Source organism: Sciurus vulgaris (genome assembly GCF_902686455.1).
Source record: "Sciurus vulgaris genome assembly, chromosome: 10".
Taxonomy (NCBI): domain Eukaryota; kingdom Metazoa; phylum Chordata; class Mammalia; order Rodentia; family Sciuridae; genus Sciurus; species Sciurus vulgaris.
Window position 1 is genome coordinate 116,607,648 of NC_136470.1, and position 19,634 is coordinate 116,627,281.

Genomic DNA, 19,634 nt, shown 5'->3' on the forward strand with positions numbered 1-19,634 from the left:
TACTAATTTGCAGTCCCATCAACAATGAATTAGTCTACTCTTTTCCTCACATTCTCACCAGCAATTGCTGTTATTTGTATTATTGATGACTGCCATTCTAGCTGGGGTAAGATGAAATCTCAGTGTAGTTTTGATTTGCATCTCCCTGATTGCTAAAGATGTTAACATTTTTATCATATATTTGTTATCATTTGCCTTTCCTCTTTAGATAATTGTCTCTTTAGATCTTTTATCCATTTATTGAATGGGTTATTGGTTTTTTGATATCAAGTTTTTTGAGTTCTTTACATATTCTGGTTATTAGTCCCCTGTTGGAAGAATAACAGGCAAAAATTTTCTCTCTCTTCATGCTCTTAATTTTTTTCCTTTGCTATGCAGAAGCTTTCATTTGTTCATATATTCCCCCCTGTGGTGCTGGACTTCTTGCATGCCAGGAAAGCACTCTACCACTGATCTATATCCCCAACCCAGAAGCTGGTTAATGATCTCCCACTTATTGATTCTTTGTTTTATTTCTTGAGCTTCAGGAGTCTTGTTAAGGAAGTTGGTGCCAAGCCAATGTGTTGAAGTGTTGCCCTTCTGTTTTATTCTAGCTGTTTAATTGTTTCTGGTATGATTCCTAGGTCTTTGACCCACTTTGAGTTGATTTTTGTGCAGGGTGAGAGTAGGAAATCTAGTTTCATTCTTCTACATTTGGCTATCCAATTTTCTCAGCACCATTTGTTTAAAATGCTATCTTTTCTCTAAAGTATGCTTTTGTCAAGTTTGTCAAAGATCAGATGCTGAATTTATGTATATTTGTCTCTTGTGTTTTCTAGTATATTCCATTGGTCTTCATACTGATTTTATGCTAACACCATGCTCTTTTTGTTTCTATAGCTCTGTGGTATAAATCGAGATCAGGTATTGTGATGCCTCTAGTCTCACTCTTGTTGCACAGGGTTGCTTTGGCTATCCTGAGTCTTTTATTCTTCCATGTAAATTTTAGGATTGTTTTTGTAGTTTTGTGAAGATTGTCATTGGTATTTTGATGGGGATTGCATTGAATCTGTAGATTGCTTTTGGTACAATGATCATTTTGAAAATATTAATTCTGACCATTTGTGAACATGGTAGGCCTTTCCATCTTATAAGGTCTTCTTCAAATTATTTCCTCAGTGTTTCATAATTTTCAATTTTCAATTTTCACCTCCTTAGTTATATTTATTCCAAAATGAAATTAGCACAGTTGTTGAAAACACAAATAAAACCCAAGAGTGGGGGGCGATCCAGAATGGTGGACTAGAGGGTGACTGCATCTCCAGTCGCTCCAGAACCCAGGATTCAAGAAGGGGAGGCACTGAGAGACTCGGACTAAAACAGAGCCACGGGGTGAATCTCCCCACCTGGTGAAGCGCTGCCCGGGTGGCAGGCCCGGATTCAGGTGGCTTATTAGAGTAGGGCAGAGCAGCTAGAGTCTTCCCCAGGCAGCTCTGCGCACTCCAGCAGTGGGCTTCTCCCACAGGGCCAGATTCTCCAGCATCTCAGAGCAGGTCCCCCAGTGAGACCCTTTCTGCACAGAACCAAGCTTCAAGTCCCTGAACCAGGGCAGCGAGTTCCTGCCCGCAGGTTGCTTAGGGACAGGACAGGGCAGCCAGGGACTTCCCCAAGCAGCCTGCAGCCCGCCCCCTCACCACGGGAAGCACCTTTCCAGGCTAGCTTCTCGGAGCAGGCCCCCCAGTGAGAGCCTTTCCACACAGAGCCAGCCACAAGTCCCCAAGCCAGCGGAGACCTCCGGCCCACCAGCAGCCTCTGGGACCAGGGCAAGGCAGCCAGAGACCTCTCCAGCCAGACCTGTCCCCCCCACTCCCCTGGTCGCAGGTTTCTTCCACGGGGCAATCCAAGATGGCGGACTAGAGGGTGACTGCATCTCCAGTCTCTCCAGAACCCAGGATTCAAGAAGGGGAGGCATTGAGAGACTCGGACTAAAATAGAGCCACGGGGTGAATCTCCCCCACCCGGTGAAGCGCTGCCCCGGTGGCAGGCCCGGATTCGGGTGGTTTATTAGAGTAGGGTAGGGCAGCTAGAGTCTTCCCCAAGCAGCTCTGCGCACTCCGGCAGTGGTTTACTCCCACAGGGCCAGATTCTCCAGCATCTCGGAGCAGACCCCCAGTGAGAGCCTTTCTGCACAGAACGAAGCTTCAAGTCCCTGAACCAGGGCGGCGTGTTCCTGCCCGCAGGTTGCTTCAGGGACCAGGACAGGGCAGCCAGGGACTTCCCCAAGCAGCCCACAGCCCGGCACCCTCTGGCGGGAAGTGCCTTTCCAGGCTAGCTTCTCGGAGCAGGCCCCCCAGTGAGAGCCTTTCCACACAGAGCCAGCTCCAACCCCTGGAACCAGTAGCAGGCTAGGGGCAGCTTTCTTCAGAAGCACTGCATTATCAAGTTACTCCAAGACTTCAGGCTACTGAAGGCAGGAAGGTGATACACTGGAAATCTACAGGGACACTATAAGCCAATACAAGAATTCTGCAATATCACAAAGTCCCAATGACATCTGACCAATATGAGAAAACAAGGGAAGAAAATGTCCCAAACAAACCTAGATACTATATCAATAAAACCCAATGACAGCACAGCAGAAGAAATGTCAGAAAGGGAGTTCAGAATGTACATAATTAAAACAATCAGGGAAGAAAATGAGGAGATGAAAGAGCAAATGCAGGCATTAAATGATCGCACCAATCAACAGTTAAAGGAGCAAATACAGGAAGCAAGAGATCATTTCAATAAAGAGTTAAAGATACTGAAAATAAAAAACAAACAGAAATCCTTGAAATGAAGGAAACAATAAACCAAGTTAAAAACTCCATAGAAAGCATAACCAATAGGATAGAACACCTGGAAGACAGAACCTCAGATATTGAAGATGAAATATTTAATCTTGAAAACAAAGTTGACCAAACAGAAAAGATGGTAAGAAATCATGAACAGAATCTACAAGAATTATGGGATATCATGAAAAGGCCAAATTTAAGAATTGTTGGGGTTGAGGAAGGCTTAGAGAAACAAACCAAAGGAATGAACAATCTATTCAATGAAATAATATCAGAAAATTTTCCAAATCTGAAGAATGAAATGGAAAACCAAGTACAAGAGGCTTATAGGACTCCAAATATACAAAATTACAACAGACCCACACCAAGGCACATCATTATGAAAATACCTAACAGACAAAAGAAAGGCAGAATTTTAAAGGCAGTGAGAGAAAAGAATCAAATTACATTCAGGGGGAAATCAATAAGAGTATCAGCAGATTTTTCAATCCAGACCCTAAAAGCTAGAAGGACCTGGAACAACATTTACCAAGCCCTGAAAGGAAATGGATGCCAACCAAGAATCTTATACCCAGCAAAACGTACTTTCAGATTTGAAGATGAAATAAGATCCTTCCATGATAAACAAAAGCTAAAGGAATTTACAAAAAGAAAGCCAGCATTGCAGAACATTCTCAGCAAAATATTCGTTGAGAAAGAGATGAAAAACAACGATGCAAACCAGCAACGGGAGGAACTAGCCTAAAGGTATAGCCAAATAAAGGAGAAACCAAATCATGTCAAAAAACAAAAATGAGTCAAATGACTGGGAATACAAAGCATATCACAATAATAATCCTGAATGTTAATGGCCTGAACTCATCAATCAAAAGACATAGACTGGCAGAATGGATTAAAAAGAAAAATCCAACAATTTGCTGCCTGCAAGAGACTCATCTCATAGAAAGAGATACCCATAGACTAAAGGTGAAAGGATGAGAAAAAACAACCATGCACATGGACACAGCAAAAAAGCTGGAATATCCATCTTCATTTCAGATAATGTGGACTTCAAGCCAACATTAGTCAGAAGGGATAAAGAAGGACATTACATACTGCTTAAGGGAAGCATAAATCAGCAAAACATAACAATCCTAAATATCTATGCCCCAAACATTGGCTCATCCATGTACGTCACACAAATCCTCCTCAATTCCAGAAATCAAATAGACCACAACACAATAATACTAGGCGATTTTAACACACCTCTCTCACTGCTGGATAGATCATCCAAACAAAAATTGAATAAAGAAACCATAGATCTAATAACACAATCAACAATTTAGACTTCACCAACTTATATACAATATACCATCCAACAAAGAACGAATACACTTTCTTCTCAGCAGCACATGGATCCTTCTCTAAAATAGACCATGTCTTATGCCACAAAACTACTGTTAGCAAATACAAGAAGATAGAGATACTACCTTGTACTCTATCAGATCATAATGGATTGAAATTAGAAATAAATGACAGAATAAAAAACAGAAACTTCTCCAATACCTGGAGATTAAATAATACACTGTTATATGATGAATGGATAACAGAAGACATCAGGAGGGAAATTAAAAAATTCTTAGAAGTAAATGAGAAAAAAGACACATCATATCAAAATCTCTGGGACACTATGAAAGCAGTACTTAGAGGAAGATTTATTTCATGGAGCACATTCAACAAAAGAAGTAGAAATCAACAAATAAACTACTTAACACTACAGCTCAAAATCCTAGAAAAAGAAGAGCAGACCAACACCAAAAGTAGTAGAAGACAGGAAATAGTTAAAATCAGAGCCGAAATCAACAAAATTGAAACAAAAGAAACAATCGGAAAAATTAACAAAATAAATAGTTGGTTCTTTGAAAAAATAAACAAAATTAATAAACCCTTAGCCACACTAACAAAGAGAAAGAGGGAGAAAACTCAAATTACTAAAATTCGGAATGAACAAGGAAATATCACTATAGACACGAGTGAAATACAAAACATAATTAGAAGCTATTTTGAAAATCTATACTCCAACAAAACAGAAAACCTCAAAGACATCAACAAGTTTCTAGACACATATGAATTCCCTAAACTGAACGAGGAGGACATACACAACTTAAATAAATCAATTTCAAGCAATGAAATAGAACAGGTCATCAAAAGCCTACCAACAAAGAAAAGTCCGGGACCAGATGGGTTCTCAGCTGAGTTCTACAAAACCGAGTTCTACAAAAAAGAAGAGCTCATTCCAATACTTCTCAAAGTATTCCATAAAATAGAAGAGGAGGGAACCCTCCCCAAACTCATTCTATGAAGCCAATATCACCCTGATATCTAAACCAGACAGAGACACATCAAGGAAAGAAAATTTCAGACCAATATCCTTAATGAACATCGATGCAAAAATTCTCAACAAAATTTTAGCAAATCACATACAAAAATATATTAAAAAGATAGTGCACCACGATCAAGTGGGTGTTATCCCAGGGATGCAAGGTTGGTTCAACATCCAGAAATCAATAAATGTCATTCACCATATCAACAGACTAAAAGTTAAGAATCACATGATTATTTCAATAGATGCAGAAAAAGCATTCGTTAAAATACAGCATCCTTTCATGCTCAAAACACTAGAGAAAATTGGGGTAGTGGGAACATTCCTTAACATTGTAAAGGCCATCTACGCTAAGCCCATGGCCAATATCACTCTAAATGGTGAAAAACTGAAAGCATTCCCCCTAAAAACTGGAACAAGACAGGGATGCCCTCTTTCACCACTTCTATTCAACATTGTTCTTAAGACTCTATCCAGAGCAATTAGACAAACCAAAGAAATTAAAGGGATATGAATTGGAAAAGAAGAACTCAAACTATCCCTGTTCGCTGATGACATGATTATATATTTAGAGGAACCTGGAAATTCCACCAGAAAACTCTTAGAACTCATAAGTGAATTCAGTAAAGTAGCAGGTTATAAGATCAATGTTCATAAATCCAATGCATTCTTATACATAAGTGATGAATCTTCAGAAAGAGAAATTAGGAAAACTACCCCATTCACAATAGCCTCGAAAAAAATAAAATACTTGGGAATCAATCTCACAAAAGAGGTGAAAGACCTCTACAGTGAGAACTACAGAACACTAAACAAAGAAATTAAAGAAAACCTTAGAAGATGGAAAGATCTCCCATGTTCTTGGATAGGCAGAATTAATATTGTCAAAATGGCCATACTACCTAAAGTGCTATACAGATTCAATGCAATTCCAATTAAAATCCCAATGATGTACCTTACAGAAATAGAGCAAGCAATTATGAAATTCATCTGGAAGAATAAGAAACCCAGAATAGCTAAAGCAATCCTCAGCAGAAAGAGCGAAGCAGGGGGTATCACAATACCAGATCTTCAACTATACTACAAAGCAATAGTAACAAAAACGGCATGGTATTGGTACCAAAATAGACAGGTAGATCAATGGTACAGAATAGAGGACACGGTAACAAACCCAAATAAATACAATTTTCTCATACTAGACAAAGGTGCCAGAAATATGCAATGGAGAAAAGATAGCCTCTTCAACAAATGGTGCTGGGAAAACTGGAAATCCATATGCAACAGAATGAAACTAAATCCCTATCTCTCACCCTGCACAAAACTCAACTCAAAATGGATCAGGACCTCGGAATCAGACCACAGACCCTGCATCTTATAGAAGAAAAAGTAGGTCCAAACCTTCAACTTGTTGGCTTAGGATTAGACTTTCCTTAACAGGACTCCCATAGCACAAGAAATAAAAGCTAGAATCAACCACTGGGATAGATTCAAACTAAAAAGCTTTCTCTCAGCAAAGGAAACTATCAGTAATGTGAAGAGAGAGCCTACAGAGTGGGAGAATATCTTTGCCACTCATACTTCAGATAGAGTGCTAATTTCCAGAATCTATAAAGAACTCAAAAAACTCTACATCAAGAATACAAATAACCCAATCAACAAATGGGCTAAGGAAATGAACGGACACTTCACAGAAGATGTACAAGCAATCAACAAATATATGAAAAAATGTTCAACATCTTTAGTAATAAGAGAAATGCAAATCAAAACTACCCTAAGATTCCATCTCACCCCAACTAGATTGGCGATTATCAAGAACACAAGCAACAATAGGTGTTGGCAAGGATGTGGGGAAAAAGGTACACTCATACATTGCTGATGGGGTTGCAAATTAGTGCAGCCACTCTGGAAAGCAGTATGGAGATTCCTCAGAAAGCTTGGAATGGAACCACCACTTGACCCAGCTATCCCACTCCTTGGCCTATACCCAAAGGACTTAAAATCAGCATACTACAGAGATACAGCCACATCAATATTCATTGCTGCTCAATTCACTATAGCCAGATTGTGGAACTAACCTAGATGCCCTTCAGTTAATGAATGGATAAAGAAATTGTGGCATATATATACAATGGAATATTACTCCACCATGAAGAATGATAAAATCATGGCATTTGCAGGCAAATAGATGAAATTGGAGGATATCATGCTAAGTGAGATAAGCCAATCTCAAAAAACTAAAGGATGAATGATCTCACTGTTAAGCGGATGAGGACATATAAGGGGGGGTATGAGGGGTTAGCGTTAGGGTTAGGGTTAGGGTTAGGTTTAGGGTTAGGGATAAGGAGGGTGGTAAGAATGGAGAAAGGAAGGGCTGTATAGAGGGAAAAGAGGGGTGGGAGGGGTGGGGGGAAGGGAAAAAAATAACAGAATGAATCAAACAATATAGCCCTATGTAAATTTATGAATTTTAATTAAAATAAATTTTTTAAAAAACCCAAGAGTGGCAATGCTGTGGCGTCATTGAAATTCTGACACTTTGATGTAATTTTGGAGGGTAGATACTACTACACTAAGTGTTTTGTTTTTCATCCTATCAGTATTCACTTTGAAATGTACTGTTATTTTCTCCATATTTTAAATAAAAAGAATGAGGCACAGAGTATGAAATAACTTGCCTAAGGATCAGGGACAGATACTGATAGGTCTCAGTTGTGACCACAATTTTTATTCTTTCTTTCCTTTGGGTTCTTTTGCCAAATAATGTGAAGACCTTCTGACCCAGAAATCCCATTCCTCTCAGGTGACTCAATTCTTAGGAAATGAGGTAGATGGGATGGGATGGTAGGAAACTATTTGCTTTTATTCAGAGTCCATTGTTTACCAGTCAGTGCTGTATGTTCTGAAGACGTAGCACTTTAAAAGAAAACAAAATATACATTCAGTCCAAGTCTTTTAGAAAAGAAGAATGGGAAAGAATGATTATAATTTGCTGATTAAAATGTAGCAACTCCTTGTGGATAAGGAATCTGTCTCAGATGATCTCAAAATTCCACAGCTGTAATGGATTCATCACTCCATTCTAGCCTATCAGCAGAATATTATTTCCTATTTCACTAATTCACTGCTGAATTTCCTATTTGACTAATTAAACATTTTAGTATGCATTGCCTTTGGATTAAAGTGGGGTCTCTGTAACTTTTTTCTAGGGAGCTCATTCGCTGTTTGAAGTGGTATATGGACTGCTCAGCAGAGTTGATTCGGCAGGACCACATTCAGGAAGCCATGCGGGTAATGTATTGAGCTTATTATACATAAGGAGACCAATCCTGAAGTTCATGTGAGTAATTTCAATGGTGTAGTGTGCAAGACAAGTGTAGATATCCTGCTTTCAGGAATGACTACCTTGATCCACACAATTTCCCTTTCTTTACCTCAATTGTGTCCCAGAAGATCTTTGTTCCTAATAACACTGAAGTGGGAAGGAAGTATGATGTATACAGGCTCCTGGCCATCCTCCCTTGCCAGATTTTTACCAATAGCATCAGTCCACTGGCTGAAATTTTGTTAACTCCTTCTAAGCCAATGTTGATTAGAATTAAGATTTTCCAACGTTGTTTCCTTCTTTGGTGGTTATTAAACAGTATTTTTTTGGCACTATTTTTATTAAAAAGATCTAAATGTATGTGGGTATATTGAAAATATCATTTTAAAAGCTTCGCCCTAGAAATAACCTAGAGTTTTCCATGGTCTAAGCCACTGTCAGAACCCCTACTCAAACAAGTTCCCTGACAAGGTACCCTGTTTTTGCATTGCTGGGTGATTCCGGTTGACATAGTCTTTTAGTCAGCTTTTTCACTGCTGTGACTAAAAGACCCAACCAGAACAACTAGAGGAGGAAAAGTTTATTTGAGGGCTCAATGGTTTCAGAAGTCTTGGTCCATTGATAGCGGGCTCCATTCCTCAGGGCTTAAGGTGAGGCTGAGCATCATGGCAGAAGAGTATGGTGGAGGGAAGCAACTCACATAATGATCAGAAGCAGAGAGAGATTCCACTCATCAGATACAAAATGTGTACCCCAAAGAAATGCCCCCAATAACACTCCCAACCTGCCTTCAGTTACCACTCAGTTAATCCCATCAGGGGATTAATTCACTGATTGGGTTAAGATTCTCATAACCCAATCATTTCTCCTCTAAACCTTCTTGCATTGTCTCACACATGAGCTTTTAGGGGATACATCGCATCTAAACCATAACACATGGAGCTGTCTTCACTGTGAGTTAATGCCACTATCTGGTAACTTCTTTTCATAGCTACTTCTTCTGTTATAGAGAACCACATGTGAACCCTTTTTTGCTCAAAAGTTTTCCAGAAAGCTGTCATGTCCTCTGGGAACTTACTTAAAGTAAGACCACACTTTTTCATTCTGTCCCTGTCTTTTCTTATACTTGAGATACCTTTTTTTTTTAACTTGTTTTTCCACAATATTTTCCCATCCTTTCCAAATAGCAGTGAAAGAAAAATGGCAGCAAAGTAGTTCTGCTTTTTCTCTTCTTTTAATTTCACATCATCTACATTAAGTACAGGACCTACATTTTTGTTCTTGAGAAGAACAAATCTGAAGGGTCAAAATCAAATCATAGATTATGGGTTTACTCTGCCTCTTCTCTGCATGTTTTATAAAAATCTGAGGCCACAAGTCTCATTTCTACCATCCTTCATACAAATGTCAATTAAGGAGTCACCATTAGTTCTGGGTACTAAAATGAAAAGATGAATAAGATCATCCAACCCTTTGAAGAACATATCCCCAATATCCTAAGGGGAAGCAGGCAAAAACACAGGTATAGAACAGGGTGCTGATGTGATGTGAGGGCAAGGGCCTAAGTTCTGTTCTTCTCAGAACCCCAGTACTTGTTACCCCTATCATAATTGAAGGAGAAAAGTTGAGTTAAATGCATAAGATTCTATATGAGTCCCTGAATTAATTACTTTGGCTTGAAGTCCACTTTATCTGATATAAGGATGGAAACCCCCGCTTTTTTACTGGGTCCATGTGCGTGGTAGGTTTTTTCCCATCCTTTCACCTTTAGTCTGTGGATGTCTTTTTCTATGAGATGAATCTCTTGCAGGCAGCATATTGTTGGGTCTTTCTTTTTAATCCATTCTGCCAGTCTATGTCTTTTGATTGATGAGTTTAGGCCATTAACGTTCAGGGTTATTATTGAGAAATGATTTGTATTCCCAGTCATTTGGCTTATTTTTGGTTTTTAAGTTGGCTTGGTTTCTCCTTTGAGTGGTTTTTCTCTAAGGTAGTTCCTCCCTTTGCTGACCTACATTGTTGTTTTTCATTTCCTCCTCATGGAATATTTTGTTGAGAACATTCTATAGTGCAGGCTTTCTATTTGTCAATTCTTTAAATTTTTGTTTATCATGGAAGGATTTTATTTCATCTTCAAATCTGAAGGTTAGTGTTGCTGGGTATAGGATTCTTGGTTGGCAACCATGTTCTTTCAGAGCTTGAAATATGTTGGTCCAGGCCCTTCTAGCTTTTAGAGTCTGGGTTGAGAAGTCGGCTGCTATCCGTATCAGTCTCCCCCTGTATATAATCTGATGCTTTTCTCTCGTGGCCTTCAAAATCCTATCTTTATTTTGAATGTTAGGCATTTTCATTATAATGTGCCTTGGTGTGAATCTGTTGTGATTCTGTGCATTTGGTGTTCTGTAAGCCTCTTGTATTTGATTTTCCACTTCATTTTTCTGGTTTGGGAAATTTTCTGATATTATTTCATTGAATAGGTTATTCATTCCTTTGGTTTGTATCTCTGGGCCTTCCTCAATCCCAATAATTCTTAAATTTGGTCTTTTCATGATGTCCCATAGTTCTTAGAGAGTCTGTTCATGATTTCTTACCATCTTCTCTGTTTGGGCAACTTTATTTTCAAGATTCAATATTTTGTCTTCATTGTCTGAGGTTCTGTCTTCCAAGTGGTCTAGTCTGTTGGTGATGCTTTCCATTGAGTTTTTTATTTGGTTTATTGTCTCCTTCGTTTCAAGGATTTCTGTTTGGTTTTTTTTTTTTTTTTTTGAGAATCTCTATCTCTTTGTTGAAATGATCTTTTGCTTCCTGCAGGTGCTCTTTCAGGTTATTGGTATTATCATTCATTGCCTGCATTTGCTCTCTTATCCCATCCTTTGCTTTGCGAATCATCTTAATCATGTATAATCTGAAGTCCTTTTCTGACATGTCTTCTAACATACTGTCATTGGATTCTGTTACTATAGAATCTAGATTTGTTTGGATCATTTTCTTCCCTTGTGTTTTCATGTTGTTCATGTATCTTCCCCTCTAGCACTGCAGATCTGGGGTATTGCAGATTTCCCCCTATAGGCTTATAGTGGCCCTATAGGTTTCCAAAACCCTTTCTTTAAGGGGAGATCAGTATTAGCAGTGCCCAAATCAGACACTATGCAATCCTGGACCAAATAGCCCCTATGGGGACAATAACATCATGTAAATAAGGGAGAAAGTGACTCTGAGGGAACAGGTAAACAGCAGGAAAAGAAAGCAAGAGACATAAAGAAATAAAAACTTAAATTTTTTTTTAAAAAAGGAGAAAAAAGAAAATCTGCTGTATAATAGTCTTATACTAATGAAACCTCCCAGTGTTCAGTAGCCTGATGTATGAGAGGTACCTGACAATGAGCTTCAAGCCTCCAGCAGGCGTCTCAGGATGGGATTTGCCCCACCCGAAGATCGGAGCTTCGGCTTCCAGGATTATCCAAGATGGCTGCTCTGGCTTCCAAATGTGTTGGCAAATGGGGAGCTGCAGCTCAGGGGTGGACGTGGTCAGCTGGAGGTCCTGGAGACAGGATGCAGTTGGTCCGGCAGTGGTCCTGGAGGTCGGGTGTGTTTGGTGTGTTTGTGGGATCCAGGAGGCCGGGCACAATCAGTCGGTCTGGGGGGCCGGTGGTAGGGCACAGTCAGTTGGTCTGGGGGTCCTGGCGGCAGGGAGCAGTCAGCTGATGTGAGGTCCCCAGAGGCAGGGAGTGATCGGTTGGGCTGAGGGATCCTGGAGACGGGACTCAGTCAGTCTGGCCAGGGGTCCTACAGGGCCTGGCTGTTGTCTCAAAATGGCGGCAGCCACGTGTAATCAAACCTGCAGGTACTGTAACAGTGAACTTCCAGGCAGCAGCAGGCAGCTGGTTCTCCACTGGCGGTCTGCGTTCAATCTGCTGGCAGCTGTCGGACGATCAGGAGGTGAACCTCGAGCGTTGGGTGATGGATAGGGGTAAGGCAGGCGATGGACAGGTGAGAGGCAGGCAAATAGCAGATGATAAACACCTGACAGTGAGCAATCTGCTCTCAAAAAAGGCGTCGATATGCTGGCAGATTGCAGGTGATCACAGCAGACAAATGGGGTAAAGAGCAGGGGATCGATAAGTAGCAAAAACTGCCTCACGGAGAAACAGATATCCTCTGCTTGAATCCGGCATTGCGGGGCAACAAGGAACACAGCCTCCCTCTAGATGGCCATCTTGGATCCTCAGAATCATAACCTTTTAAAAAAAGGTTCCAATGAAAATATGGTTCTTTATTTTCTTGTTTATATTATTTGTTCACATGTGAATGACTTGTAAAGAATATCATTACAGGTTTGAGGATGGCCCTTAACAACGTGTTCCACAATGACAGCACATTTATTGCTACTGAGTTGTGTAAATTCCTTAGCAGGGAGCCATGAGAAGAAAAGAAAGGGCAATAACTGTAATAATTTTCAGGATCTCTTTTCCTTTCAGGTTTATTAAGCAGTAAAGGAAAGGGAAGCTGCCAGCCGTAGTTCTGTGCTTCATTGTCTCCATACAGGGTTGGGACCACTCTTGAACCTTGAACAAATTCCACAGGATCCTCCTATCATCTGGTCCTGGCCAAACTGGTGCTGATCCTAAAAATCAGGAGAAATGGGGGAAAGCGGGAATCGAGTGATGATGGATGAATAAAAGTGGACTTGTTTTTCATGCCCTCATCCACATTTGCATAGGGTCTTCTTTGACACCAACCTTGTGCTCCTCTGTAAGGTGTTTTACATTTTGGAACCTAGTAGCAGAACTAAACCCTGATGTCTGAGAGCTGTGAGCAACTTGACTGTCTGGTTCTACACTTCTGAAACTGGTGGACATTTCAACAGTTATTGTTGCTTGTATTCTTGATAATTGCCATTCTGACTGGAGTGAGACAGAATCTCAGTGTAGTTTTGCTTTGCATTTCTCTAATTGCTAGAGACATTGAACATTTTTTTCATGTATTTGTTGATCAGTTGTATTTTTTCTTCTTCTGTGAAGTATCTGTTCAGTTCCGTTGCCCATTTATTGATTGGATTTTTTTTGTTTTTTTGGTGTTAAGTTTTTTAAGTTCTATATATCCTGGAGATTGATGCTCTACCTGAGGTACAGGTGATAAAAATATCCTCCTATTCTGTAGGCTCTCTGTTCTCATTCTTGATTGTTTCCTTTGCTGCAAAGAAGTTTTTTAGTTTGATTCCGTCCATTTTATTGATTCCTGATTTAACTTCTTGTGCTTTAGGAGTCTTGTTAAGGAATTCAATTCCTAAGCCGACCCAATGGAGAGTTAGGCCTACTTTTTCTTCTAGTAGGTGCAATGCCTAGGTCCTTGATCTACTTTGAGTTAAGTTTTGTGCAAGGTGAGAGATAGGATTTCCAGTTTTCCCAGCACCATTTGTTGAAGAGGCTATCTTTTCTCCAATGTATGTTTATGGTACCTTTGTCTAGTATGAGATAACTGTATATATATAGGTTGGTCTTTTTGTCTTCTGTACAATTGGTCTTCAAGTCTGTTTTGGTGCTAATATGTGTTTTTGTTACTCTAGCTCTGTAGTATACTTTAAGGTCTGATATTGTGATACCTCCTACTTCACTTTTCTCGCTGAGAATTGCTTTGGCTATTCTGGGCATTTTATTTTTCCAAATGAATTTCCTGACAGCTTTTTCTATTTCCATGAAGAATGTCATCAGAACCTCAAGAGGAATTGCATTAAATCTGTATAGTGGTTTTTGTAGTATGGCCATTTTAACAACATTAACTCTATCCAAGAACATGGGAGATTTTTTCATCTTCTAGTGGCTTCTTCAATTGCTTTCCTTAGAGTTCTGTAATTTTCATTGTAGAGGTCTTTCACATCTTTTGTTAGATTTATTCTCAAATATTTTATTGTTTTTGAGGCTATCATGGATGGGATAGTTTTCCTAATTTTTCATTCAGTTGATTCATCACTGTTGTATAGGAGCATAATTGATTTATGGGTGTTAATTTTATATTCTGCTACTTTGCCAAATTTATCTGAGTTCTAGAAGTTTTATAGTGGAGTTTCCTGGGTCTTCTAAATATAGAATCATGTTATTGGCAAATAGGGATAGTTTGAGTTCTTCTTTTCCTATTCATATCCCTTAAATTTCTTTCTGGTGTATAACTGCTTTGGCTAGAGTTTCCAGGACTATGTTGAATAGCAATGGTGAAAGAGGGCATCCCTGTCTTGTTCCAGTTTTTAGAGGTTTCAATTTTTCTCCATTTAGAATGATGTTGGCCTTGGGTTTAACATGTACAGTTTTTACAATATCAATGCCTATTCCTATTACTCCTTGTTTTTCTAGTGTTTTGAACATGAATGGATGCTGTATTTTGTGAAGTGCTTTTTATATTCTATTTTTCTTTTTCATCTATTGAGATAATCATGTGATTCTTGTCTTTAAGTCTATTGATGTAATGAATTACGTTTATTGATTTCCATATATTGAATCAACCTTGCATCCTTGGGATGAACCTCACTTGATCATGGTGCACTATCTTTTAAATATGTTTTTGTATGTGATTTTCCACTATTTTATTAAGAATTTTGCATCTATGTTCATCAGGGCTATTGGTCGGAAGTTTTCTTTTCTTGATGTGTCTTTGGTTTTAGTATAAGCTTCATAAAATGAGTTTGGAAGGATTCCCTCCTTTTCTATTTCATGGAATAATTTGAGGAGGATTGGTGTTAGTTCTTTGAAAATCTGATAGAACTTAGCTGAGAATTCATCTGGTCCTGGACTTTTCTTTCTTGGTAGGCTTCTGATGGCATCTTCAATTTCATTGCTTGAGATTGATCTGTTTAAATTTTCAATGTCCTCTTGATTCAATTTGGTAGGTAATGTGTCTCTAGAAATTTGTCAATATCTTCAAGGTTTTCTGTTATTAGCACATAAATTTTCAGTATAGTTTCTCAATAAAGTTTCTGTAGTGTCTGTTGTGATATTTCCTTTTGCATCACACATTTTAGTAATTCAAGTTTTCTCTCTCTCTCTTCATTACCTTGGCTAAGGGTTTATTAATTTTATTTATTTTTTTTCAAAGAACCAACTTTTTGTTTTGTTTATTTTTTGGATTATTTATTTTGTTTCAATTTCACTTATTTCAGCTCTGATTTTAATTATTTCCTGACTTCTGCTTTTGGTGTTGATTTATTCTTCTCTTTCTAGGGCTTTGAGATGTAATATTAGCTTTTTTATTTGTTGACTTTCAATCCTTTTAATAAAAGTAAAGCACAATTTTAAAAAAGAAAAAAAGAAAAAGTACAATAGTATGAAGGCAATGGTATATTATTCATTGCTTTAAAAAAAATGAGCAGTCAGGCCATAAAGACATGGACAAAGTTAATTCATACTATAAGTTGAAAGAAGTCACTCTGAGAAGACTATATATTACAATGCTGGATGATTATAATGATTCCAACTATATGGCATTTTTAAAAGGCAAAACTTTGGATATAGGAAAATAATCAGTGTTTGCCAGGGGTTAAGGGGACAGAGGACTAAATAGGCAGAATGCAGAGGATTTGGGAAGCTGGGAAATTCATTGTATGACATTCTAATGGTGGATGGATATCATTATAATTTGATCAGACCCACAGAACATACAACATCGAGAGTGAGCCCTAATGTAAGCAGTGGTCTTTGGATGGTAGTGATGTGTTATCATGTGTCAATGTGCATTTATTGCTTGTAACAGATGTGCCACACTGGGGGAGGTATGCCTGTGTGGGAGTCGGGGGATTAGGGAAATCTGTACCTTCCTCTCAATTTCCTATGAAACTAAAACTATTTTTTAAAAGATTTTTAAAACAAACAAACAAACAAAAGTACCTGGCTCCATAGTTAGAATTGTCCATCATCTGACTTTAGTTTAGAATTTGCTGTTAGTTTACCCTTAGTTTTCTGCTATGTGAGTTCCTGAGCATCTTCAACACCTCTCCATTACTTTTCCTCCCACATTTCTAGGCCTTGGAGTACCTTTTCAAGTTCATTGTTCAGTCACGGATCCTGTATTCAAGAGCCACATGTGGGATGGAAGAGGAACAATTCCGGTCCAGCATCCAAGAGCTTTTCCAGTCCATTCGGTTTGTGCTCAGTCTGGACAGCCGAAACTCAGAAACACTCCTTTTTACTCAGGTCTGTGAGCTATAAAGAAGTTTTGCTACTAAATTCCTTATCTGTCCTAGTAGGTGGTTTCTTTGTCCTCTGGCTTTCAGGGTTGAAAAAGCACTGCCAGGACCTTGTGTGTTAGGGAAGGAGCAATTTACAAGGAAATACCTGAGAGAACAAAATGCTCTCTTACCTGGAAGACACAGCTACACCTCAAATGCCAAGTATAAAACAAGTATAATGACTTTCTGTTGGAGAAGCAACACAAAATAATTCTCATGAATCCTTTACCAAATCTAGTTAACCACCATACTATTGTTTTTTTTTTTATTATCTTACTCAAGTATATTCAGAATAAATGGGGAATTCTATTTTCTAACTCATTGCTTTATTTTTTAAATTTTTGACTATAATTTGTCCATTCCAGATATTTAGAGTAGAATAAATTGAAACACAGGAGGAATAACTGGAAAACAATAGCTAAAAATTAGTAGCCTCTATTGGAAATATCAGTGTTGGAAAAAAAATTTACTTCCTTATATTATCTGCCTAGCCAGCTAATCTATTATCTTTTCCATGTAGTCTTGCACTAGACTGAATCAAAGATTTATTACTCCAGTCACAGAAGGTTATTTTCTCTTACAAAATTAATGTTGGAATTTTATGTAGTGGTTTATAGTTTTTTGAAGCCAGTTATTACACCAAAACCTGTCAGCAAAGATTAGGTAGCCTCTCTCACATTCATTCATTCTGCCACTGCCATCTATGTTGTTAGTGCAAGTGTATGTTTAAACATCGTCTCATTTAAGTTTAGAATAGTCTACTATTTTTGTTTTCCACTTGACTGTGTGTTGCCCCTTAATTCCATTTACCTTTAGGCCCCTTGACCCAAGAGGTAAGTGCTCATCTGTGAGCTAGTCTCTATGAGTGAATACCTCAAGGTTTTCAGGTGCCCCTCTGTAAGGCAAATTTCTTCTATGATCTTCCTTTCTAAGTACCTCAAGCAACTCACCTTCCTCTCCCTGCTTCTCTTGCAACCCATCTGTTCCTTCCAACAGGGACCTCGGGCTTCTGCTACACTCAAAAGGAGTTATGTGGAGATTGCCAAACGAGATTGATAGCTTGTTGGGAACTTGGCAATGCCCTGTTCTCAGTGGCATACAGTTCCCTGTACTTATCTGGATAAATAGCTTAAGCTTTGTCTCAGCCTAGACCTGTGTCAGGATTAAACCTGTTTGGTACCAGGATCATGTTTCTTGAGTTTCAGAACTCTCAGCAAGTGTTTGGTTCAATGAAACTTTATATCTTTGATTATGACCACTAGAAGATATCAGGGCGTGAGTGTCCTTCTGTCCTAGTGCATAAGTATGGGAAATGTCATCTTTTAAAAGAGCAAATCAGCTACTATATGTTATTGATTATGAAGTGCCTACTCCCCCCTCAACCCCTCTTTTTCTTTTGTATCTAGTAACTGCTTAAATGTTTTTGAGCTGGTTATAATTATTGCAAAACAATCTCCTTGATATTTTCAGGGAGTTATAAATCTGAAGATAGAATTTGTATTAGTTCTGCAATTGGACCTGGCCTGAACATAGACAACAGTGTGTCAGGCCTTTCCCCATGGCATAAAGTTTCACTCACTCTAAGCCAGTGTCTACTGCCTGATGAAGCAGTCAAGGAAAACATCCTATTCCCTGCTCCTGCCACTTGGGAAGAATGAGCTCTCTTCCATTTCCCTTTTTAAATCTTAGGTTAGTGGTTTAAGAGTACTGAGAAGAGCAAAAAGCTTCTATTTTTATTATCAGACTATCCTCAAGAGGCTACTGTATGTGTCTGCCAGAACTCAGACCCTAGAAGCTTGTATGCACACATGCATGCACATACATCTAATCTCCTTGCTTTGGTCTTCTGAGTCATTAAACTGTAAGACAATATCATCAGTCCTTAAGCGTTCATGACTGACTAAATCCATACATTTCCTATCCTTTTTAATTTACACTTGAGACTTCTGTACATCACATATGAAGAAAATAATGTGCAGAATCTTCAGATTTCATTTATATAAACATCTCTATCCTGGGGAGATGGTCTCAGAGGTAGAATGCCAACTATAAGGCTGTGAGTGGAGTACAGCTGATGCTGCTCGAAGACAATCATCTTTCTGTCTTATTTTCTTTAAGAGATTCCTGACTTGAGTTTGGAACCAAAATAAGAAAGTCACAAGCTTGATCATAGAGACAAACACAAAACTTAAATCCATTTTATGAGCAAAAATAACTATGGCTTATAAGCCACATTGAGCAAATTTCTCTTTATACTTCCTTCTCTTGCCAGCAAATGCCTTGGCAAGTTATGAAAGCCTCAAGTGATCTGGGCCCCAATAAGTTCACTTGTTTTTCTTTCCTTTTGGTTGCTCCATGCCCCAGAAATGCTATAGGGCTGGATAGAATCAAGGATCAGGAAGGAACCTCCCAAGGCAGGGGTACTACAATACCTTCTCAGCTTCTTTCCACCTCATATCATTGAGCATGTAAGATGGACACAGACCTGAACTAACCAGAGCTTTACTTGCTTCTGTAGGCTGCACTTCTCAATTCTTTCCCAACCATCTTTGATGAACTGCTGCAAATGTTCACTGTGCAAGAGGTGGCAGAGTTTGTGAGAGGGACTCTGGGGAGCATGCCGAGCACTGTGCACATCGGACAGTCCATGGATGTGGTGAAGCTTCAGTCCATCGCCAGAACAGTGGACAGCCGCCTGTTTTCTTTTTCAGGTAGATCAGGTTGGGATAAGTCAGTCAGAGTCACATTTCCACCCTTTGGGGGTAATCAAAGGATCAGTTTTATCAACCACTGTATAAGAAGCCAGTGATCCATTCCCAGTGACTTGAGAGGCATGACAAATTCAAGGCCAGCCTAGGCAACTTAGGGAGACCCTGTCTCAAAATTTAAAAATTGAATAAATAGAAATAAACAAGTAACCCA

The 19,634-nt window shown here is 38.9% G+C and overlaps 1 protein-coding gene across 13 annotated transcripts in view; it reads left to right on the forward strand.

Moving 5' to 3' along the window:
• Positions 1 to 19,634, forward strand: part of DOCK3 (dedicator of cytokinesis 3) — a 726,815-nt gene that overhangs the window by 629,020 nt on the left and 78,161 nt on the right. For all 13 annotated transcript variants that reach the window (XR_013757339.1, XM_079101030.1, XM_079101031.1 and 10 more), the window contains 3 exons: positions 8,382 to 8,463; positions 16,507 to 16,677; positions 19,231 to 19,423. Coding sequence is in view for 12 of the 13 variants with exons in the window: in XM_079101030.1 (XP_078957156.1) it covers positions 8,382 to 8,463; positions 16,507 to 16,677; positions 19,231 to 19,423 (446 nt within the window). In the remaining variant the exon portion in view is untranslated. The remainder of the gene's footprint in view (positions 1 to 8,381; positions 8,464 to 16,506; positions 16,678 to 19,230; positions 19,424 to 19,634) is intronic.